At 40.4% G+C, this 25,244-nt stretch overlaps 1 protein-coding gene across 3 annotated transcripts; it reads right to left on the minus strand.

The window, feature by feature from the left end:
* Positions 1 to 54: 54 nt before the first annotated feature.
* UBE2U (ubiquitin conjugating enzyme E2 U) lies at positions 55 to 24,800 on the minus strand. Of its 3 annotated transcripts, none has more exons than XM_033151890.1 (12): positions 24,748 to 24,800; positions 24,555 to 24,655; positions 21,511 to 21,592; positions 19,831 to 19,923; positions 18,390 to 18,487; positions 16,599 to 16,725; positions 15,114 to 15,183; positions 11,792 to 11,880; positions 10,495 to 10,576; positions 2,447 to 2,544; positions 1,098 to 1,240; positions 55 to 189 (listed from the first exon to the last, which is right to left on the minus strand). In XM_033151890.1, the coding sequence occupies exons 2-11, from the start codon at positions 24,633 to 24,635 to the stop codon at positions 1,113 to 1,115; spliced, it is 948 nt and encodes a 315-aa protein (XP_033007781.1). In that variant the 5' UTR covers positions 24,636 to 24,655; positions 24,748 to 24,800; the 3' UTR covers positions 55 to 189; positions 1,098 to 1,112. The 3 variants fall into 3 exon arrangements, with proteins under 3 accessions (XP_033007781.1, XP_033007783.1, XP_033007782.1); XM_033151892.1 differs by having other exon boundaries at positions 55 to 192; XM_033151891.1 differs by having other exon boundaries at positions 63 to 192; positions 1,089 to 1,240.
* Between the last annotated feature and the right edge of the window lie 444 nt (positions 24,801 to 25,244).

The following is a 25,244-nucleotide window of genomic DNA, read 5'->3' on the forward strand; positions in this document are numbered from 1 at the left end:
AAGAGGGCTGTGCCTCAGAGCACATGGGTTATATGAGGATAAGAAACAGAGACATGGAATAATAAGAGAAATTATATTTTCTAACCAATAGTATGGTCAGGAATAGCTAGTAAGTCATTATTAGATAAGGAAATATGTTGACAAGGGTACAGTGGAAGAAGCATGGATATTCTCAATTATGTTCTTAACCTGCTGAAGAAAAATACCGGTAGTAGAAATGATGAAATTGTTTCTCACATATAGTAAGCTAATACTTCTTCATTTATGCTCACTAATATATATGTTGATTTTTATATGGATGATATTATAAAAATAATAAGGCTGGACCTATGGCTGACATGATTTTAGACTGCTTTACACCAAAGTTGACTTCAGGTCAGTAAAACCCAACAACTTGATACCAAATATAGGGATTTTGCTGGAGTCACAGGGGCTGGAAGGTATTGTTGGAAGTTTGCCACAAGTGACCAGGCGCTACATGTTTTATCACCTATGGAGCAAAAGATTGCAGAAGATGAAAATTGACAAATGTACTCAAAGCCAGAGGTTTCAGGTACCGCCAAACTCTTAAGTCTTTGGAACATCCCCCTAGTCAGCATACTCCATTCTAACTAAGCTTAAGTACGTGCAACTGAAACAATCCCATGCTCTTTCCCTTTCCAACTCTGCATTCATTTGCCTCCCCTTTCTCTGTCATCACTTCGTGAAGCACTCTGCACATAGATAGTTATATGCCCAGGTATTAAAATAAATCACAACAACAGCAGCACCAATTGGTGCTAAAGTGTGCACACTTCATTTGTAGTATTTATCTATAATGAAGCACTTAAAAAAACAACAACCAAGGCTTATGTGACCCACCATCAATCTTTGCTCATCAATTTGTCAGTATTCACAGCCTCATCGTACAGAGCTTTGGGGGCTGTGATTCAGACAGATGACCCTTGACTATGAGAACATGCCACCCGCTTATTAAACTGCACAGTTAATATGCAGATGATCTCCCTCATATTAAACTGTACAGGGTAGGAGGGTCTGGTTAATGGCTGGACATTTGATCCTATTGCAACAACAATATTGCTCTCAACCTTGATTACATTAGTGATCGTAGTTTAATCCAATTTCATGTGCTCAAGGCTTGCAGACCACATTACTAGATCTTCTGCTTCCTTCTCCCATTGCTCCTCATCCTGGCTCATGTTCTTAGACTCTCTACCAGAAGTCTTCTGGGATCCAGATGCTTTAAAGTAGGAATTATGCAAAAGGAAACAAAGAGAATAAATTATTATTATTTTTTAAACTGTAAGTAAATTGGAGCACAACATTTGTGGTTTTTAAATTTTTTAAAAAGTGGTATATTAACAAATGTGCTAGAGAATTTTTCTTATATTTCAAAGAACTCAAATGGTGTTTTAGTATATTAGGAGTATGGTAGTTACTTTGAAGTGACTTTTTATGACCATTTTGAGAAATATTATGTACTGTATATAATTATTTGTGTCTGGGAATATGGCTTAAGATGGTAGGACCTTTGATTTGGGCTAATATTTATTGTTTTAGGTATAAAATTTGTTTTGTTTATGCAAAAGTCCATCAGGTAGAGTGTCTGCTCAAAATGTTTACATGTTGGGTTTTACAGAAAAAGTTAACACATTTTATAGAAATCTGCCCACCATGCAGATAGTACACAAGAGGAAACCGGATATCTTTATGCTACAGAAGATATGATTAAAGGGGAGTACATTAACATTTTCCATATGTTGAAAATGCACTCACAGGGAAAACTGAGGTTCACCTTTGCCACTCATGCAAGGACAAGAGGCAGTGTGGCAACAATGATTTAAGCCGCATATTATGGAAAGAATCCTGTCGTGCATTTCTGGGCCATAGACCTGATTGCCTAGGGAGAATGTGCAACCATCCTCTGGAGGTGTTACAGGGAAGACTGATAAGCATTTGTCAGGGATGGATCATTAAGTTTTGGGAAATCTCTTCAATCTGGCAGATCAATCTTCTCTGTGATGGCGTACTGTTCCAAGCCAGGCTATGAGTCCTCCAAGCATTAAGTCACACCTGGAAGGTCTTCATTTGAGGTTCTCGGTGCGATCCAGAAGGGAATTGGAATAGCACTCTCCATGTTTGTGCAGCAGTAGTTTGGTGCAAAATAGGAGGATTTTGTCCTAGCCCTAATAGGACCCCCCCAAAAAAGTTATTCACAAAGAAGGAAGTGTGTAACACCCATAACCTTTACATTCATCAAAATCACAGGATCTTCAACAGTGAAAAGAAATGGCTATATTTTTATATAGTATATTATATAATCAGTTTAGCTCTAAGATCCCAAGCAACAGTCCCAATTACTTCAGGGAAAGTTGACTATTTCTTCTGCCTACACATTTTGCTTCAAAGAAAGTAAAAAACAAAAATCTTGGAGTCTCAAAAGTACCTGGAGTTGGGCTTGGCAGAGGATGATCACTTCTCTTGCTTTCTACCAATCTTTCTCTCTTTTGGTTTTTGATAAACTCAGAGATTATCAATCGATGCCTGAAATGATAAAGAACCAAAAAGAAAATGAGAGCACTGTTGAACATAACTTGGGCCATGAACAGAAACATGGACTCGTTTGCTACAGTACCAGAAGTAAAGTCTTAGAAACGTAATTGATTTTCAATTAATCTTATCTGCAGCAGATGGCTTTCAGGTTAGGGCTCCAGAATAGTTCAAAGTTAATTCTTATCTGAAAAAATACATCAGCATGCACAAAACCAAAACCGCTGGGGGCAATGCTGGTACAAGATTGCATTGCTTGAGTGTCCACAGCCTCACCTCTGCCCAAACAACTCCTCCTCCTTGCCACTAGTGCCACCTTTTCCTTATCTTCTTCCTCTAGCCCCTGACATGGCCACCTACTCCACTTCCCTCTTCTCCCCCTTATCCTCTCCCTCCCCTCTTCCTTCCCCCCGCCACCATGCTAATGGTGGAAGCACTGTCATTCTCTCCACCTCCTTCCTACATTGCTCTGAGGGGTCTTTTCTCAGAGCAAGGCATTCTGGGCAAGGTGACTGGGAGAGTCCCTGCACCACCACTGCTGCTTTACTACTGCGCCTAGATGTTGTACTTAAACCCACAAGGCAAGCAAGCAAGCAAGCAAGCAGAGGTCTTGGGGAAACCCATTTGCCACCCCCAGCTGAATGCGGCAATTGTCTCAGCTTGCCTCATGAAAGTGTGGGCAGGTCCTGACTGGGGCTTTGCTCTTCAATATATTTAGCACTTTGCCCAACTTTCAGCAAGATAACAAAGCAGGTTCTTATCTGCTAAGCATGAAAGAGACCCTTTGAAGCAGGATTGGCAGGATAACCCACATTCCCAGGCATGCACTGCGGACGAGAATGTGTGTGCCTCATCACCTTACATGCTCTCACTTACAACAGCAAGCACAATTCCCAGAATTTATTTATTTTTAATGCTCTTGTCATATTGCTTCTTTGCATTTTGCACCATTGTTTTCAGAGCAATAAACATTATTAACAAAATGCTTTCTGCTATACCAAATTGCAGTTGTTCACACCAGAATCTGAGCAACAGACAGCATGTGATATAAAGTTGAATACAGTGGTACCTCGGGTTACAGACACTTCAGGTTTCAGACTCCGCTAACCCAGAAATAGTACCCCGGGTTAAGAACTTTGATTCAGGATGAGAACAGAAATTGTGTGGTGGCAGCGGGAGGCCCCATTAGCTAAAGTGGTACCTCAGGTTAAGAACAGTTTCAGGTTAAGAACGGACCTCCAGAATGAATTAAGTTCTTAACCCGAGGTACCACTGTACTTGAACACTCTATATATTCCAGTGGAGTAACTCTAGTTATCTGTCTTGGCCATGGCAGAGGGAAATATGCACCAGATGTAGTCAGCATGGTGCCCTCCAGATGCTCTGCAGATGGACTACAACTCACACCAGCTCCAGCCAGTATGAACAATAGTCAGAACCAATGGGAGTTGCAGTCTACAATATCTGTAGGGCATTTTGGTTATCCTTGCTGACTGTCACAGCTAAAACAGACCTAACCTTGGAAAGAAATATTACAGTCCTGTAATATTAGAAAAGCTATACCCTTATGCATCAAAACAATACAGAAGTGTGGTAACATTAAAAAGACTAGACAAAACATGGAAAACGACACTTTGAAATCCAATCAGACAGATCTCCCACAACATGTGTTGTTTGGTCCTAAAAAGTAGATAAGATGAATTATTCAGTTATCATTATTTTTTGCCTACCCACACAATTATGTGGGTGGATTGCTCAGAGTACCAATACAGCCACAATGAAAGCAAATTTAAATCAATACCACCCCCAAATTCTGGAACCACGTTCACCCTTTCCTTAAAATTAGACATTACTAGATGTTCTCCAGTGCTACAGAGAGGGGCAAACAGATCTTTCAATGGAAATACACTTCTAAAAAAAGTTAGCAAGAACTTAATTATTTGCAGAGCAATGCTGCAATGGGGAGGAGTTAACCTTGAATTTTTCGCTCTTTTAAATGGGTGACATAAACGCTTTAGTATTAGTCTTACAGGTTCCTCCTCTATTTATTTTTTTAATGTAAAAGTATTGTTCAGGCATAGAGAGGGATTGAGTCTTGTGACACTGTTAAACAGATGTCTATGACAATCACAAAAGTTAACATACATACACTAAATTCATATATTTTGGCTTCAGTGGTTTCTGGTGGGAGAAAATCTGTTTTGTCCAATGTGATTTGTGGTATGCTTGCTGCCATAACTCAAATTCTACTTCCTGACAATGCATAACCTGGAAGGAAATAAACCCAAGAGCCCCTTGATCTTCTGAAAAATGAAAAGTCTGTCTAAGCTCTTGATTTATCCATACTCCTGCTCTCACTGACAAAGGGGGGGGGTGACTTTCAATTAAATGTAAACTTAATTTGGTTAAATGAATTCTCCTTTCAGCCACATGGGGGCATAAATGGTTTAGATTTCCACAAAGAATTGCAGGGGGAGTTTCTTTAAAATGTACTACATGCTCAAAGTGTTTCAATGATCGTTAAGCTGGTAAAATATCTGTGCTCTCTCTCAAGCTGTTAATTGAATATGAAGCACCCTTCCCATACACACACACACACACACTCATCTTCATATGTATCTTTCTCGCTATTATTTGCCACTGCTGTTTTATACAAATAGTTGCAAACTACATTGCCTGGTGCATATGGATAAATCAAGGGGAAAAGAACAAAATCTAAGCCTCACTTCTGTGCAACAAGAAAGAATTTAGTTTAATGTCCTAATCACCACCCATTCCCCAAAGTGTCACCAATTGGAGCCAACTAACTTTGTCCCACAGTACTCAATGGGAGCTTATTAAAAAATGAACCCACAGCTCCTTGTAAAACCTTATTTAGCATTTTTTGCTCCTGCTATAACCATGGGGCAGAAACTAACATAGGACCTTCTAAACTTGCAGAAGCTGCTCATGAGTGTCTCCTGCAGAATGTCAGAACACAGGACAACACACTAGTGTTATGGGGATATTACCCAGTCATTGCAGGAGATATCCCAGAAAGAAGAAATGTTTAGGATCAATCACTAACTATGACTACGAAGCATTTTGGTGCATAATGTTGCTTACTAGGTCTAGCAAAATGAGAGATGTGATGTCAAAAAGAGAGCAGTTTTTCTAAGTGAAGCTAGTGACTGCTTTGAAGTTTTTTATTTTCAAACAACTCTTTTTAATTGGAGAATTCAGAAGAGCTCTGTACATAGCAGAAGCTTGCATTCAGCAGCAGAGAGACTAGTTCAGTAATAAGCATTGCCCTAAGTACTTTATGAAGTATCAGTGTGTGAAATTGGATGACCACTTAACATGTGCTTATCAACTTAAACCCACCCCCACCCCGCAAGGCAACTGTAATTGCACTGAGAGACAGTAATCTATGTTGTTGTTGTTCAGTCGTTCAGTCGTGTCCGACTCTTCGTGACCCCATGGACCAGAGCACGCCAGGCACGCCTATCCTTCACTGCCTCTCGCAGTTTGGCCAAACTCATGTTAGTAGCTTCGAGAACACTGTCCAACCATCTCATCCTCTGTCGTCCCCTTCTCCTTGTGCCCTCCATCTTTCCCAACATCAGGGTCTTTTCTAGGGAGTCTTCTCTTCTCATGAGGTGGCCAAAGTACTGGAGCCTCAACTTCAGGATCTGTCCTTCTAGTGAGCACTCAGGGCTGATTTCTTTGAGAATGGATAGGTTTGATCTTCTTGCAGTCCATGGAACTCTCAAGAGTCTCATCCAGCACCATAATTCAAAAGCATCAATTCTTCGGCGATCAGCCTTCTTTATGGTCCAGCTCTCACTTCCGTACATTACTACTGGGAAAACCATAGCTTTAACTACACGGACCTTTGTCGGCAAGGTGATGTCTTTGCTTTTTAAGATGCTGTCTAGGTTTGTCATTGCTTTTCTCCCAAGAAGTAGGCGTCTTCTAATTTCGTGACTGCTGTCACCATCTGCAGTGATCATGGAACCCAAGAAAGTGAAATCTCTCACTGCCTCCATTTCTTCCCCTTCTATTTGCCAGGAGGTGATGGGACCAGTGGCCATGATCTTAGTTTTTTTGATGTTGAGCTTCAGACCATATTTTGCGCTCTCCTCTTTCACCCTCATTAAAAGGTTCTTTAATTCCTCCTCACTTTCTGCCATCAAGGTAGTATCATCAGCATATCTGAGGTTGCTGATATTTTTTCCGGCAATCTTAATTCCGGTTTGGGATTCATCCAGTCCAGTAATCTATAGTCTCCAACTATTTGGTGAGCTGAATGGTATTCTCATCCTGCCCAACAGCTATGGAAAGTCCACCATGGCAAGGCTAAGCGCACAGGGCCTCTAGAAAACGAGGGCCTTCAGACAACTGTTTATTTACATCCTTCAAGCTGCTACAGGCAAAGTTTGCAGTGGTGCCCACAAAATAGGTGGCTGACCATTCTCATCACAGTTTGTAGGAACAAATGCTACATAAAAAGAGCCTTATGTGCAGTTTTAAAATGTTTTATGAATTCAGCTTTAATCACAGAGATAAAATTACTGGTATATTTAACGGAGCTGAAATTATGACTATCACTCTGCTCTTTTCTTCCTATCCAAATTTACATGTTAATAGAGAAACTGCAAATGTTCAAACTTACTATTCCCAATCCTATCCCTGCGGAAAGCCATCTAATTAGATTTTAATTTGATTTCGACCTGTTTTTAGGTGGTAATTTAATTATTGTGTGATTTTATACCAATGTTATATATCTGATATTAGCTGCCCTGAGCCCGACTTCGGCTGGGGAGGGCGGGATATAAATAAAAGTTGTTGTTGTTGTTGTTGTTGTTGTTGTTGTTGTTGTTATTAAATTGTTTTGCACAGAGGAAACAGCACAAATCCAGGGCCACGTGCACGAGTATGTCTTTGGGGAAATTCCCATTCCCATTTCTGCATGTTAAGATGTGATCTTAATTGTCAGGGGAGTGCCTTATGTTCCTTTTTAAAAAAATCTAATACCTTATTATATACTTTATACACAATACATTGTATAAAATTAATATAGTCAATATATTAGCAAAACACTCAAAATACATGCTTGAGTGCTTCATCCTTGAGCAGAGCTTACTTAGAAGCCTGTACTGAATTATTGCTTTTAAGCACTTAGCTCAAGATGCCTATGGCATACTGGTATCTCTGTTCATAATGAAGTGCTCCTCAGGCAGCCAATGCCACCTCAAGGCATTTCCTGCCTGAAGCAGAACCCAATTGGCACCTCCCTGCAAAAGACAACATTCTAAGATGCCTTGCTACACCATTCAGATGCCAATCTCTGCCTTCAAGTGTTGCTTTATGCTGTGGCATAACAGGGTCAGCCATGCAGACCATTTTTTCACTACAAGCAAAAGTGGATTGCTGCTGTCCTCATCTTGACAAACAATAGTTAGGGGAATCCGCTTTTTGCCAACCAAACAAAGCAACAGATAAAAAGGAGACTGGATTGGAAAGTGTCTGTCTCCTACCGCCAGATGGCAGTGGGAGGTGGCCATTTCACTCAGGCAAATTCAAACGGGTGGGGGGATCATAGCAAGTTTATTTCATGTTCCTATGAAGTTAACATGAGAAAGCTGCTCTGATTCACAGCGAATGCTGCTTTTTCAAACAGCTCCAGCCTGTTCATGCTGCATTTTTTTAAAAGTAAAAAATGGACAGATGGGTCAAAAAGGACGTACTCAGTTTTTTGGAATGTTTTCTTGGGTCACGTAGGATGCTGTGGTGCTACATAATGAAGCAATTATCAAATGCATAACACAAAGAACTTCTGTTAAGGGAAATAAAACAAGGAAGTTGTGTCAAAGAAAAATTAACCCTATATTCCTCAAGTTTCTTCAGAAAGAAAAATAAACTCATTTAGTCCCATAGTTTGCTTTCCTTCAATTTGAACTTCAAATTAGATATTCATAGAGTTTCTGTGAGTTTGTGGGCAAAACTATCTGGTGAAGTGCCTTTCCCTGCCCTGTATATATAAACATATATATGAAATAATTAGTTGCAATCTTCTTCAGCATGTTTCAAAACATACATTAAATACATAGCTCAAGTTAGGTAAAATAGATTCTTCCATATGGGTACAATCTATCCTATAACATTTAGACATTATAATCAGACTATTTGCTCTGGGGTCAGAGGGATAGGGGTGCACATGCATACACTCCTCTGTCCCCAGAGCAAGTTCCAAATAAAATGGAATGGTTGGCCTTTATAAGGATGAGGACACACTCCCCACAAAGCCCCAGAACCAGCCCATTCTACATATTCTGTCATATGCAAGTATTGAAAATGACAGGGAAAAATAAGTAGTAGCTAAAGGAGGGCTGGTTGCAATATTGGGGAAATCACAGGAATCCACTAGCGGTCAATTTCCCTGTCCACTCCTCCTCTCCTTAGTGAGACAAAATGTGAAATATTGCAAATTTACTTGGTTGAGTGCTGCATCCTGACCCTGATTATGCTTCTTGTGGTGATGCAGAGGCACTAAGATCAGTGATTAGAGACAGAAAAGAAGCAGTAACTGTTATGTGCAACAAAGGAGGAACTGGCTGGGTGACAGGTAGAGTTATTGACAATTTATTTCTCAGATACTCAGTTGTTTGAAGTCAGCAAAACAATACTGTCCATTTAGTCCCCTATGCCACCAAAAGCCATTTTCTATAGAGCCAGTGAACTAAAGGAACACTGAACTGAGTCACAAAAACAAATAAAGGCAAGATTATTTGGAGATCCATAGGGACAGGTATGGGCCTCCTGCAACTTGATAGTCTTCCACAAATAATTAAGAACATAAGAAGGGCCTGATCAGACCAAAGCCCTATGTAATTCAGCATTCTGTTCTCATGGTGGCCAACCAGATGCACAAAGACCACAAACAGGACGTCAGCATTATAGCACTCTCTCACTCACGATCCCCAGTACCTGGTATCAGAGGCATACTGTAAATTCAAGCCTCTTCTCCCAATCCCAAACAGACACAAAGAAGAAGAGAAGATTTTAAATCTACTTAGGAGGCAGCAACCACACATTGGATAAAATAATAAAAAGAACTGTCTCCAAAACTAATTCTGACTCAAACATGTCATTTCAGTTTTCTTTTTGCTTTTACTATTGTCAAAAGGTGCCTATATTTTCAGCAGCCACTTGACATGAAGGAACCCTACCCTAAGAGTCTAACTAGGGTCACAGAAAGAAATTATAAGGAGAACCTGTCATGGTTTTGCTCATTTGGACAGACAAATTCAAGGATTTCTGAGCAATCTTGCTCCTAAGGCTCAGGAGCTGCCTTGAGATGTGCTGTAACCTAAGAACTGCATAGTTCCCTGGAACAGTAAAAACCAGCTTTCACACAACCCTTTCTGAGCTCTAATTAGCACCTAGGAGTGGGATGAAAATAGAAATAAAATTTTGAAGAGCAGTTAAAAACTTACAGCTCATGCATATCCATAATCTCCTTTTATATTTTGACCCAGAGAAGACCTCTCAGGAAAACAATGCTGAATTCATAATACATCTGAGCATTATAAGCGAGACAAATTTGCATTCTGAACAACAGCATTATGAACTTTTGGGAACCCCAGCTTCAAACACCCCAGAAGTTTCTTTCTTTCTTTCTTTCTTTCTTTTTTTCTAAATGCTGTTAAAACTTTCACAAAAGAGACTGATGCTCATTGCTGACGGAGACCTTACACCGTATTATTATTATTATTATGCTACATGATTCTGTATTACTTGACCCTGTGGCTTCATAATGCAAAGCATACATTTTGATTTACTGCGGATACCCTCACAAAGACATTTTGCATATATAATCACTACAACACCAAGACCCCAAATTTGGCACCACATTTTGCTGCTTCTAGGTGTGCACAATTTGAATTTTCATAAGATACCTACGTAAGAGCATCCCATTGTCCTTTGTCCACATTTTGTGCTCTCCATCCATAGCGGTTTCCTATGAAGTTTGGGTCTTCAAACACTAGAAAGACAATTGCCAACAGTTTCAACAGGAGAACAATTATGTTCAGTAGAAACAACAAGGGTCTGAACAACAAGCCTGATCCTTAAACAAGCCTGATCCTGAGCCACCAACCTTTTGTTATTCAGGAGACAGGGTATAACCAATTTTCACAGACACTTTTGGGTGACTTCTATGCCTCACTGTATTACTGCTGCTATTTTAAATTCTAACTTATTATTAGAATTGTTCTGTGTACCTGTTTTTAGTTTTCAAAAATTCTATTTGGGGGAATGGCAAACTGGTCCCCTATCCACCAGCCCGCCCACCAACCCTGCTGCTGCTACATCAGAGCAGCAAGAAGCTTCAGTACCACCCCCTCTCCCCCCTGCCAAGCTCTGAGGAAGAGCAAAGGGCGGGGGTCCTTCCTTAGAGTGAGGCATTTTGGAAAAGGTGACTGGGAGAATATCTGTGCTGCCATTGATTGGCAGTAACAGCTAGAAATTTTGCTTAAACTTAAGCATAGGTGCCAACTCCCTGGGGCCCTGGGTGCCCAAGCACCCACAAAATTCCCTTTGAAGGGGCTGAGCACCCACAAATTCCGGTGTCAGGGCCATGCACACTGCATGGCACTCACAGCCCCGGGTATCCATGGTCGCAGGGCCAAGCTGGCGCTCCTGAAGTTAAGTTTAATGTAAGTAGTTGAGGCAAGAAGGGGTAACAGTGGCAGCAGCAGAAGGGAAAGGAGGAGGGGAACTGACAGCAGAGGTAGGGGAGGGGGGGAGGGCAGGGTGATGGCCACTGTCTGCCTCAGGTGACACAATGTCTTGTACCAGTCTTGCTGCTACATATCACTTGAGCATTTCAAGAGTGCACGGTGGGTGAAAAATATCAAACCATGATGAATTGTTCATGTGGTACTGGCACATGCATGCAACTTTAAAAAGGTAGCTACATTTGTCCATAACAAAAAAAGCAACTGCTCCAGAAGCTACAGTATTACAATACCTTTAATAGGACTAACCAATATCTCACAAAGTCATAAGTCAGCTTTCATCGAAAAATTTCCTTAGTGTATGGGCATTGCTCCTGAAAATTTGTGTGGCCTGACTTAAAATTGCAGCTGCCATACTGGGAGGTCATGAGAATGAGCCCTTGCACTTATTCAAATCTAGCACAAGATCAGAATCAGGCTTGCTATCTTTAGTTTTTGCTAAACCAAAAGCATCAGCTTACCTGGGCTTTTAAACTCTTCTGCAGCTTTTGATGTGGCCAATTTATACCATGTCCAGTAATATTCTTCAAACGATATGGATGTAACATATCTGAAAATATATATTTGGGAGAAGGATGAGTTTTCAGAGAGGATTATGCAATTAGCTATCTGACACAGGTTTTCTGGCAGAATGTTCTACAAAGCAACAGAATGAGGAAGAAAAAGAAAAAGAAAGGAGGCTTGAAAGGACCACATTACTTACTACTCACTTTCCACACAAAGACAAACAGTATGAGTTTAAGAAAACACAAGCCTACATATTTGCACCCAGTTTGAGTGAGCTGGATTGGTTCCTTCCCAAATCTCTTTGTATGAATCTCCTGTCCAAAAACTAAGATAAATGACCTTATAACTTGCTTAGGACAACATCAAGAGAAATAAGCCTTAAAAATTCATATTAGGGATGTGTTTATCAAAGTAAGTTCACATATGAACCAACCACTTTTTTTCTCAATTTGTTTTTTCCTCTGTACACGACTCACAAACCTCAGTGTGAATCAGGCTGCTAGCAATCCAGACTTTTTAAAAGAAAAAATGTGGTAGCATTTTTAAAATTTTGCAGAATGGCATTATCTATGGAAAATCTGATTCATATTCCTGCTTCTCAACACAATCCTGTTTGTAGAAAGAGATCACATAAAAAAGAAAAGCAATTAACTTCCATCTGTGATCTGGTTTTCTTTTTTAAAAAATCTAACACAATAAATACTGAACTCGTCGTATATCAGAAACAATGGAAAGGATGTATTTTGAGTCATAGAATAGAACCAGTATTGGAAAGGACCTTGGAGGGAATTTAGTCCAACCACTTACTCAATGCAGGATCCGTAATGGAGAATCTGTAATGCAACATACAACTGAAGCTTCCCTGAGAGATGGCAGTCCAGTTTCTGTAAAGTGATGGACAGCCCACATGAAGTAGATAGTGCCACAAGATCAGGGTTGTCTTACCGTTAGGCAAACTGAGGCAATCACCTCAGACAGTGAGCATGGGAGGGGCAAGTTAGCATCCCACAGGCCTACCTAGAGTCCCCCCCCCCCCCGCTTTGCTGAATTAAGGACCAAGAAGGTTCTTCCACAGAATGAAACATTCTGGGTGCAATGGCTGTGAGATTGCCTGTGCTGGCTCTGTGAGTTGTTGTAGTGGTGATGATGCCAAAAATTGGTGGTGGGGGGGGGGGTTATAAAGATACTGAAACTTTACATTTTCACCCCTAACAGTTGCATTTAAAGACCCCCAGAGCTGCACTGAAATTCAAACTGAAAGCTTTTCCCTCTTCCTCTGATAAAGTCGTCAGAAACACACCAACACACTTGGCTATAACACAGGGCAGGTTATGACTTCTCAGAAATTCAGAAGCAAGCTATGCTGTACTGTGTTTAAAGAAAAGTATAATCATGCCCTTCAAACAAACAGGTGAGAGCTAGGCAGCGGGCTCTTTCCTGACTTTCTGTCCAGTGCAAATGAAGAAAAAAGGATGGTCTCTCTCTCTGGCAGGGGGACACTATGAGAAAGCAGGCAGAGTTGTATGCAGCCTTTGTATAGCTTAGTGCCTAGGGCATTCAGTGTCTTATTCACTGTTTTGTTCATGTTGGACATACTTCAATAAAATAGGCCTATCACCAAATCAAATAATTGAATAATTAAAAATAAAAGCAGCAGCATAATTTTATAAATAAGCCAAACAGAGGGAGCCACGTATAGGAGCTCCAAAAAACCCTCTGGGCGTGTTACTACCACAGATATTTCAGCAGGCTTCAAAGAATTCAAGAGGAAGGAGACCAGCAACGTACTATCTTATAAAATGACAAGAATCTTGAGCACAAAGAACATCATTATTCTTGGTATATTTGATGTTCCTGCCCTGCTCTTTCCTCCGCTTTTGCTTCTGCTGTCCTGTAAGATGTTAGCAGCTGCTCTTCAAAGACTTTATATTTCCCTCTTTATTTAAAGTTGTGAGAAACTGTTCAACTCTGAACCTTCTTCAGCCACTAACAAGGCTGACACCTCTTTACTTTCCTAGTACCCTCAACTCTAAAGCTTTTTGCTCTCCTGCCCCATAAAACTGTCCCAATATTTTTCTACCACAGAAATTCTGGTGGGAATGGATGGAGTTCTGGAAGGGGCATGTTTGTAGCTTGGGGGTACTCCTGGAACCTCGGTGGCTCAGCTGTTTCTAGCTACTTTTGGTTTATTGGCAACAGCCCCCCTGGGACAGAGATGATTTGGACACAGTATTCCATGCTCTGGTAACTTTCAGACTGGATTATTGCAATGCGTTCTATGTGGGGCTGCCCTTGAAGACAAATCAGAAACATCAACTGGTTAAAAATGCAGTGACCAGGTTACTGGATAGGGTTGCCTTTAGAATTCGTATAAACCTTCCACTAAAAAAATGCATTGTCTGCCGGTTCATTTCTAAGCTTAATTTAAGGTGCTCACACTAGTGTTTAGAGCTCTAAATAACAGGTCCAAAATATCTGAAAGCTCACCTTTCCTACAGACCCTCTTGTGCTTTCAGTTACTTTTGTAACAGTATGTAGTGACAAGCAATGAATTGTGGAAGGTGATACTGAATCACAGTTCAATCCTTCTCCCAGTCACATGGGAGGAAGGGAATGGGGAACATTTCAGCCTATGACTTCACTTGGGCTTGCAGAGGCTTGTGCATGTGACATTAAATCATGGTTTAGCTGTTACACACAAACTCAGCCTTAATTGTTGCTGTTGTTATTTATGGTTTTATCCATCCTGCTAAATATTTATGGTTTTGTTCTAATGTTTCTTCCACTGTTTCAACTTATATAGAGGTTTTATATATTTATTGTTTCTATCATTTTATTGTTATCTTGATATATATTTTTTCTGAAGGGTGGCTTACTAGTTTTCTAATTAATCAATTAACCAACTAACTGATCAACCAGATACAGGTGGGTAGCCGTGTTGGTCTGCCATAGTTAAAACAAAATAAAAAATTCTTTCCAATAGCACCTTAGAGACCAACTAAGTTTGTTCTTGGTATGAGGAGGAGGAGGAGGAGGAGGAGGAGGAGAAGAAGAAGAAGAAGAAGAAGAAGAAGAAGAGTGCATGCACACGAAAGCTCATACCAAGAACAAACTTAGTTGGTCTCTAAGGTGCTACTGGAAAGAATTTTTTATTTTGTTTTGATCAACCAGAAATACACAAAAGGAGTTAATTTATACAGTTACCCTAATTTGGATGGTTATAAAATTGGAAGCTTTTTGTGGTCCATTTATAGCCTCTTAATCATAATTTATTACCTTTCTCGGTCATATTCTTCATCTTCCTGGGGATGCCTGAATATGCTGAGAGATCTTTCCAAGCTGATGGCTATAAAAAGAGCAACTTTTAAAAATATGGGATTTGCTTATCCTTAATGTTCTGGGCACTTACAATCCTATCATGCTCCCCAAAGGGCACACTAATACACAGTTCAGATGCAGTTGAACCCAGTGCACAGGAATGTCAGTAGTCTCAAAACCTGGCCAAACCTACATGGATGCAATGGTTCTGTGAATTGGTGTTTGCAAGTATGAGGTGGACATGCAACTGCTGCAGTTTGCATAATCACCGCAGCTTGAAGAAGTACTGCCATGACCATTCAAAGTGCAGTGGCAAATTTTCTACATACCATGCGGAACAAGTGTGTCATTTGATCCTGTTTGGCCCCATACTTAGTGCCAATCCATAGGAAATTGTATGGGGTCAGTGAAGACCTGAATGGGTTCTATCTTGTCTGAACAAACCCATTCACATCACAGGTGCAGAATAAAACTGATGTCTTGACCCAGGAGGCCTGTTGTATAGTGATAATGCTACAACTACCCCAGCTAAGAACTGCATCCTCCAGTCAAACACAACCTCAAGGAAAGAATGCTCATATAGGGTCTTGCCATATGAAGAACAAAGCACCCTTGTGCTCAGCCTTTTTCAATCTTGGGTCCCCCTATGTTCTTTAATTGCAATTTCCATCATCCTTGACCACTGGCCATGCTGGCAGGAAATGATGGGAGTTGTAGTCAGTGCTATTTTTCTAGGAAAAAATGCCAGAAACCACCATGAAGGCCTCCCTCGTTCTCTTAGAATGACTGGAGGTGCCGAAACCCACGAGAAGTGCCAGAACTGAGTTCCAGTGAGTTCCCACTGAAAAAAGTCCTGGTTGTAGTCCAACAACATCTGGGGACCCAAGGCTGAGAAAGACTGCTCTTGGAGGTCCAGTGCATGTGGCCTATAGTTACACATATTTTAACATGTCTGAATTATGTTACATCTTTGATCTGCTCAGGTGAGATCAGAATACATGGAAGGTGCAGGATACATCTCAGTTCCTATGTCAATATTTACTTGGGCTCAAACCTTAATGTAAAGTAGTAGCAAAATAGTAGCATTGCTATGTGGTTACTTTTTATTGTGGGTGATGCCGTGGGGTAAATGTGGTATCTAAAGAAATCACTGGCTGACAACTCTAACTTTCTCCTATTCCAGTGTTGCCCTTGCTTCATTTCCCAGCTCATGACCTCTGCATCACCTCTGAACACTGCCTGGCAAATATGCTTTGTGAGATCACAGATCTGCCTAGAGAACCCATACTCAAGTTACATTGCCAATCACACCAATTAAAATTTACTGCCTTGTGTAAAATAGTGGTTTTTAAGAAAGCCATTTAAACGGGTTCTTCTAAAACTCCCCATGGTGCTCAAAGAATATATTTATGACTAAAAGCATAAAGCATGGAGGTTTATTACCTTCTAGGTGCTGGCTACCTTTGACACACTGTATAACTTTTTTCCTATACAGGGGATAATTGTTCTTCAGCAAATTAGCTGCCTCCAAGTTCACTGCATTTTCCAAAACTGGATTAGACAGCAAAACCTGCAGGAAGATACATGTGCATACCAGTTTATAAAGCTTTATGAATTACCAGAATTCAGAGAAAGTAAAAGCATTTCATGACTGTAAAGAAGGATACGAACACTTGCTTCTTTGGCATATCCTGCTCTATGTGTGTATGCAGAAGGAAAACAGTATGGTCAGCCTACACCTACCACCGTTCTGCTCTGTTTGCCTCAACTATGCTACTCCTGACTGCCATGGCTGAGTGGCAGATGAGGAGTAATGGGGGTGGGGGGTAGTGGAGTGAGCCAGATCTCTCTATAGCTAAACCAGTTAACAGGGAAGCGACTTCGCAGCCTCAACTTCCTTACAGCAGTGACTGCTTCCAGTCCCACAATGAGAAAAATCTATGGGTGAATTCCTATCTTGTGTGTGCAGAGCGTTAGGCTGCACATACACCATACTTTAAAAGCACATCCGGTCCCAGATGGACTCCTGGTAACTGTAGTTTGTTAAGGGTACTGGGAATTGTAGCTTTGTGAGGGGTGCACTACAGTTCCCATGATTCCTTTTTTGGTGTGTGTCTGTGCTTTAAATGTATGGGGCGTGTGCAGCCTAATACTCTGCACACAGAGGATAGGAATTCACTCATAGCTTTTTCTCAGGGTTCCCCAACAAGATTCAGCTGGGTGTTTTTGCACGGCATCAAAGAAATGTAGGCACATTTTGTCCCAGAACACTCAAAAATTCATGATGGAAAGTTAGCCATGTTGATTACTTTGCCCACACTGGTTTGCTTGTGAAAGAGTGACAGAAAAGAGCCTTAACGTCTGAAAGATAGAACTGGTAAAAGCTGCAACTGGGCTATTCATGTTCACCATTAGAACTGTCTGAAGTTCTGTCTGAAACATAATTCACATACAAATTAAATTCTTATCCAAATTAAGAACTGTTGTTACTGCTACAGCTTTTAAAAGGTGGCCTTTTTCTGCTTTTATTTTATTGCTTCTCACAACAGTTTTGTCCAAGCTGTTTCAGACGAGGCTAATAAGGAATAAGTGAAGCACATGAGCAAACAGAGGTGAATTAACAAAAGATGAACAAAATGAAAATATGAATTGAGTTTCACATTTCATACCTTAGTTGAAAAATGGGGCCAAAGAAACGAGTTTGTACAAAACTGCTGATATATTACATCCAAAGCAACAACTACTTCTCAATTGAAACAGATTTCCTTTCTTTTTGGGTTCCATGTTTTGACTATGAAAATCAAAAGCAAACTCCTATGGCGTTGAATGAAACAAATACAGTATATGAATAATGGTTCTGCTTCGTACAAATACAATTTAGGTTTGAAATCAATACTGTGACTGGAATCCAAAGAACTGAGAAAACAATTCTTTGAAGCTGGTGCATGTGTGCTATACTTTTTCCCTTATGGTCCCTCTCTCCTACTAACCAGCAAACTGATTCTGAAACTTTTAAAACCGAGGGAAGCTTCATAAACAGTTTGTGCTATGGGAGGAAGAGTGAACACATTTTCAAATGGTGAGCAGTGGCAGGGACTTCACTGGACTCGTGCAAAACTATTACATGAACCTAAGTAAGCTATTTGGATCTTGGCACCAGACCCTAATTACAGTACCTTGATAACAAAAGAAAAGTAAGATACGGTAGTTTTTTTTGCACAGTTCTTTCTTTACCTGGATACTAAGTAGGATACCAGTCATTGTAAATTTGGTGTTCCACTTGGTAGGATCATCTAGAAAATCCAGACAAGGTCTTCCAGTCTTTGGGTCCACTTGCATGGAAGACAAATCATTAACGCTCAAAATGGAGTTTCATACACTTATATGCCAATAAGACAGTTGAAACTTTGTATCAGAATTATGCTAGACAGGTTATGATAAGTTTTATTCCCCACAGCTATACAACAAAAGAAAGGTATGCAGATATCTAACTGAGTTGTTTTTCATTTAAAATTTGTATCTAACTTTCTATTAAATAATTCAAAGCGACTAACAAAATTGTCATAGCAATGAACAAACAACATAATAAAGGCAAAAAAGTACACAACACCAGAAATAAAATAAAATAAAAATTGAAAGTGGTTGCAAATGTATCAGCAGAAGTAATCTATACAAAAAGCAGAAAGACAATAGAGTTACTGCACCAATGGCCTCTTTAAAAAAAACATACGCTGACCTGTGGGTCTTAAGGGAGGCAGTGATACTGGCCTGGGGATCCAGTACTATGGAATCTGCTCTACAGGTACTACTAAAAAAGGATCTTCTCTTACATAGTAAGCAAACTTCAGCTTGTTGGGATGGGAATGGAGCAGGACCTCAGATACTTAAAAAGTACATGAAAGAGACCATATGGAAGAAAGCTATACTTAATGCATCGAGGTCCCAAAGCCATTTAGTGCTTTAAAAATGTGACCCATTACCTCCAGTTGAGCTTGACAACAAACAGGCAACAACCACAGACCTAGCAGTGTCTTTTGGTACTAGTTGAAATTTCTAGATGCCTTTAAAGAGCAGCTCAATTTAGAGTGCACTACAGAAGCAGTAGTCAAGTCTACTGGGTACTAGATCATGAATTATAGTGACCAGGTCTGATTTGGAGGTAAGGGCAGAATTGTAGTACCAGCTGAAGCTCATAAAGAACAATCCTAGTCATCACTGCCAGTTTGGACTCTAAGAACTGTGCAGGATCAATGGTGACTCTCAAGCTGTGAAACTGAGTCTTCAGCAGGACTGTAACTGCATCTGAATCAACCAGTAAACCTCTATCCGGATCAGACTGTCCACAAACCAACAATGTTTCTGCCTCATCTGGTTAGTGTACATATTTACAACACTTTTCTACACTAGAAGTTTAACTATCAAGCAGATAATTATTAGAAAGCTACAACTGTTTTGAAGCTAAAATGCAGCTCTAAGTACCTGAAAGAAATGTAGCAAGTCAATAGATTCCTATCCTTAAGAAAAGGCTTTAGCATTTGAATTATGTGTAGCTGCTAAAAAGCACTTTGAAGCAGAACCACTCTGAAATCTAGGAGCAAAACTGGGTCAAGGACACCTAACCTCTGCTGCTAAACAATCACAATGGGAAGGACACTACCATCAATGCCATCCTTACCATTGGGATGGAATGGAATAGTGTTAAAAGTGATGCTTGGAGGGATTGAGTTGTACTCTTCAGTGTACCTTAACGATAGTTGGAGATCAGCTCCTAGTACAAAAAATAAATAAATCAGAACATCTAAGTGTAGCCCCAAACTGCATACATTTACTTGGAAATAAGTCCTGCTGTCATCAATATGCCTAACTTGCATGTAAGCATGCATAGACTGTAGCCTTATATTGACATACTTTTAGAAATATTTATAGCTAGGGTTGCTACTTTGCAATGCAGACACCAGATGCAAACCTTTTAATCTAATGTGGCAGTGGGAGATAAGGCAGCTGCAGCTCCTCCCACCCACTCTCTTCCTGGTCTTGTTGCCCACTCCTTCCCTCTCCTGCTGTGGTGAACAGGACTTCAAATGTGTGAGAGGAAAGCAGATGACAGGAACAGAAAGAGAATGGGCAGAAGGAGCCTAAGGTGCATCAGGGGATGTAGAGAGATGCATACAGTGTCACATTTATACCTAAGATAGCCTTCTCTAACCTGGTGCCTATCAGATATACCACTCACTCTCTTCTGCCCCAACCAGCATGGCCAATGGTGAAAGACAATGGGAGCTGCAGATCCAAACAACTAGACTGCATCAGGTTGGGGATGGTAGCTGTATGGATGGCCACCTCTTAATTACCAAGTAATAGAGCAATGAGCTAGAATTCATTATGTTTAAAGTTTAAATGCTATTCCACTTGTTACATAAAGATATATTAATGCCTATGCTGTGATATTTCATAGTTGCAAAACATCTGCTTTTGAAAATTTGCAATGCTATCAATACATGTGCAGTCATTTCAAAAGGTTACTGAAGTCTTGTTTTTTCTTCTTTCAATCTTTTTCTACATCACAAAACATTTCAGTGAGATGACCTATTATATCAAAGTTTCAGAAAAAATTAAGATTGAACTCACAATGCAATATATGAAAACACAGGAGCAGTTATTTTCACATATATACTTGCACTGAGCGTGTGGACTTCATTGCACGTAATGATAAAGTCTCTGGGTAGTGCTGGGAGTGTCCCTTGTCTGAAACCTGGAGAGCTACAAGCAGTCAATGCAGATAATACTGAGCTCCATAGGACCAATGGTTCAACTGAATCTAAGGCAGCTTCCTATATTCCTATGTTACCTAACTGTAGTGCATCCACTGGCACTGTTCATGTAGTTAAGGACTGTCTACACATCTAACGACACTCATATATGCTTCAAATCTGTGTTGAGAAGCACTACATGACATAATAAAGCTATACACTATATTCACAATCCAGCGTGAATTGTTCATTGGTGCTAAAATCAGACAACTATTTACAACAGATATTTTATTGGATTGTAAAGAGTGAAATGAGTAAAATTATTCTTGAAATGCTACTGTTAAGGTATTGGACTGAGATCTATCTGGAAGACATTGATTCAAGTTCCACTTCCAGACTGACTGGGCAATATAATATAATCCCTCGATATGTATTGCAAGGTGATTGAAGAGAGAACACAATAGAGACTGCAAAGTATTTATATGTAAAGGGTTATATATTTGGCAAGCAGTTACAACGGCACATTAAAAACATTGCATTCATAATCGTTTTGGCAGTGCAATATCACAGTGCAACACAACATTCATAGGAAACAGTATGGCTACCTTCCCATAAGGAATCCTTCAGGCCTTCCATTTCAGCTACCCATTCCATCAAGCTGTCTCCCACAGGAACAACAGTAATGCCCTGAGAAAAGAAAATGAAAGCAGCCCAGTTCAGACTTGATGGGACTATCACTTTACTTCTCCTTTCATGTGCTAGAGGAAATCATAAGCTTCTGATTTTAAACTAACCACAGTTCCCTCTGATGTTTGAACTTGATGAACTGTGGTTTGATCAGATTATGACTAGTGACAACAAACTAGGATCTGAAACCACAGTTTAATTCTGGCTTATTTTCCACTAACTTTAACTTAAACTAACCCCAGTTCCTTGGGTTCAGATGCAGTTAGACTAAAATTAGAAGCAGAAGCTTCCCATCTCCTTCCCCATCACATGAAAGAGGAAGAGAAGATTGGGGTGGGGGTGTGCAAATCCAGCATTTGGACAGGCTCCATTCACACAGACAGAATGCTGATAGCCTATGTAATGGTCACTTTAATAATGGTTTTGTATTGCTATTGTTATATGGCTGTACATTACCTGTGTGTATATGTGTGTGTGTGTGTGTGTGTGTATCATGGTTTCCTGATGTATCTGAATCACGTTAATGTGTACATTTTCATTCAAAGTATGTCTCTAAGTTGTTTTATTTCAGTTTTAATCTATTACCATACCTTGTTTTATACACACATAAATCACCCAAATCACTCGTGAAATTAGTTATTATTTATAGATCCATTTGAATTGATAGGGCATGCTCCCCTGCAGGCAAGGGGTGTTTACAATATTTTAAAAGTTTCCTATCTTGTACATCTTTATTTGCCTCCTACTAAGGAAAGGATGGAAACCACATTCTTTGCAAGAACCATTCTTTCTATGGACAGATGTTTTAGATAAAATAATATTTCACACTATGCATTCTCCCACCATTTCCCTTCATTCCTACCCGAGCAAAACAACTCATCAACACAACTCACATACTGTATTTGGTTCATTCCTCTGTGTTCATCTTAACTCTAGATTGTTTCACAGTCCATTCCTTATTCTAAATTTATTACTTTAATATGTAATAAATGTAAATGTAAATCATCTTCTCAATACAACATTTTTACTCCCATTTCCCCCCCTCCGAAAAAAGTAAAAGGGATAGATAATAAAAACCCATCCCTACATTAAGAAGTGGTATAGCATATACTGTAACCTTGTACTAAGGAAGTAATAATTGCTTGGCTACTACTGGGGGAAGATGGGGTTCATCAACCTGGAAAGGTAGCTCACCTAGGAGAAGGAAAACTCTGATCCTAAGCCTCTGCTGCCTTCTGGGATATCTTTGAGAAAAGAAAAGGCTAAATAATAAACCCTACACAAATCCAGAGTGGAATCCCTAAGACGGTTGGATGACGCCTTGTATGCCTCCTTCTGGCGATTCCTGCAGCCAAGCTGGTGCCAAACGTATTGATCTGCTTTCCTTTGGACCACATCAGTGAGTGAGGCCAAGAGGAGGTCTTGTCATCTGGGCAGCTGAGGACCTCCATACAAGCAGCCTAGGCTTGCACCCCGGGGAAGTCACTTCGGAGGTGCTAATGCAATGGTTTGAAATCACCCTCAGAGGTGCACTCCACTGTCTCTTGAGACAGATGTCATCTAGAAAAGACTGCAGAACCTCAGGCCTGGGAGCTGAATGTGGCCCTTGAGGACCCTCAATTTGGCTCTTGGGACTTTCAGCTGGTGGTGCCGCCTTCCTTGACATCACCCCGCAATGGTGTTTTTCTGAAGAAGTGTGCATGCACACGAAAGCTCATACCAGGAACAAACTCAGTTGGTCTCTAAGGTGCTACTAGAAAGAATTTTCGATTTTGTTTTTTCTCTGGTTGGATTTTTAATTTTTTTATTGCATTTATATTCCATTTTGCCTCCTAGAAGGAGCTCAAAGTGGTAGGCCTACACACACAGTTGTCCCCTTCCCCATTTTTTTCTCTTTATAACACCCCCTGTCGTGAATTTTTTAAAGATGGCAGCCTTATTCTTAGTAAATGGAGAGAAGGGCTGGTCTATTATGCACCATCCTAAGCACTTTAGCAGAGAAGCTTTGAGATGCTAGTAAACTAATTCCCAGCATTTCAAGAAGTATGAGGAAGAAAGTTAGGTCTTTTTCAGAGAAAGGGGGAGAGAAGGGTCAGAAGCTCAAGTTCTGCAGGTAGGAGCATCCTGTGAGCCAGCAGAAATGGGGGGGGATGACTTTCATTGACCTCATTTCTTCTCCCTGGAGCCCCTTTGTTCCTCAAAAAACTGTTCTGGAGAATTGCGGGACTCTCTGAACCACCATATGTGGCAGTATAGGGAGGAGAAATTGGCAAAAAAAAATGTCATCAGTGGGAACGTCTGCTAGATCCTTCTCACCTCTACAAATGGAAGAATCCTCTCTATATGCAGAGGATCAGTTAGGATCCAAGTCAGAAACATTTTTCATCATTTGGTTACAAAATCAATGCCCAACTCATATATTGCCTTCCATTTTTTTTTAAAGAATCATAATAAACTGCCCTCCCTCTGTGTTTTTTATTTAGAATATTTCTATCCCACTTCATCCAGTTAGGCTCTTAAACAGCAGCACAACACTTACCATGTGTAACATTAAAATAATAATAATAATTCTCTTGATTTATGGAACAGTAGAGAGAAGACATTATATTCCTTATTAATTAACGATGAAGAGGGTTATAATGATGATGGATACAGAGTTATACAGTGGTACCTCAGGTTACAGACGCTTCAGGTTACAGACTCCGCTAACCCAGAAATAATACCTCAGGTTAAGAACTTTGCTCCAGGATGAGAACAGAAATTGCATGGTGGCGGCACGGCGGCAGCAGAAGGCCCCATTAGCTAAAGTGGTACTTCAGGTTAAGAACAATTTCAGGTTAAGAACGGACCTCCAGAACGAATTAAGTTCTTAACCTGAGGTACCACTGTATTTCAGTCTTGATCTTGACCACTGTAAACAAAGTTGTAGGGGTTGGGGGTTGGGGAATCCAGTTGTACTCACAAAGATCCTGGCTTCTTCATGTTCTGCAAACTCTCTTTCGAGCAACAAGTAAGCTCTCGAGTGCATACTAATACTACTCATGCTCTCCCACAGAATCTGTCCTAAAGACCACAAAAAAGGTTAGAACATTTTGCCTTTTCAAACTGTTGAATTGAATTGAGCTGCGGTCTGCAAATGGTAAACACAAAGTTACCCTGGCAAAGCAATCCTGAAATAGAAGAGCTTTTAAGCGGCAATTTCTTTTTATTTTTTAAGAAAGACAGACGGCAGAGCAAAGAAGTCAACCTTGATCCATTTCTTATTCTTAGATAAAAGGTCAGCTACAGGCATAGATAGCACCCATAGGAAGGGGAAACTACAAAGGCAGAGCAAGAACTAGGCCAGACTCTGTGTATGGAATGTAACCTAGCAACAGCAGCGTGCCTTCCCTCGGCTTGGTTCATTAGTTTTCCCTCGCCCAACAAATCAGGACAAGCCTTTGTTTGCTCTTTTGTCCTACTTCCAATCAGAAGCAGGCTTTCATCCAGATCTTGAAACTACAGTTCTTCAACTTCTGCTGGGATCAAATTACAGAAGGGGGGAGGCTCCCCAAACGCAGCAAGTGTTCAAAAAAGCAAGGCGGGGGGGGGGGGGGAGCAAGTGCTTTAAAATGCTATGGGGCCTGGAGGCAAAACGAAGGGGCTAAGCAGC

Source organism: Lacerta agilis, chromosome 6, assembly GCF_009819535.1.
Source record: "Lacerta agilis isolate rLacAgi1 chromosome 6, rLacAgi1.pri, whole genome shotgun sequence".
NCBI classification, from domain to species: Eukaryota; Metazoa; Chordata; class Lepidosauria; order Squamata; family Lacertidae; genus Lacerta; species Lacerta agilis.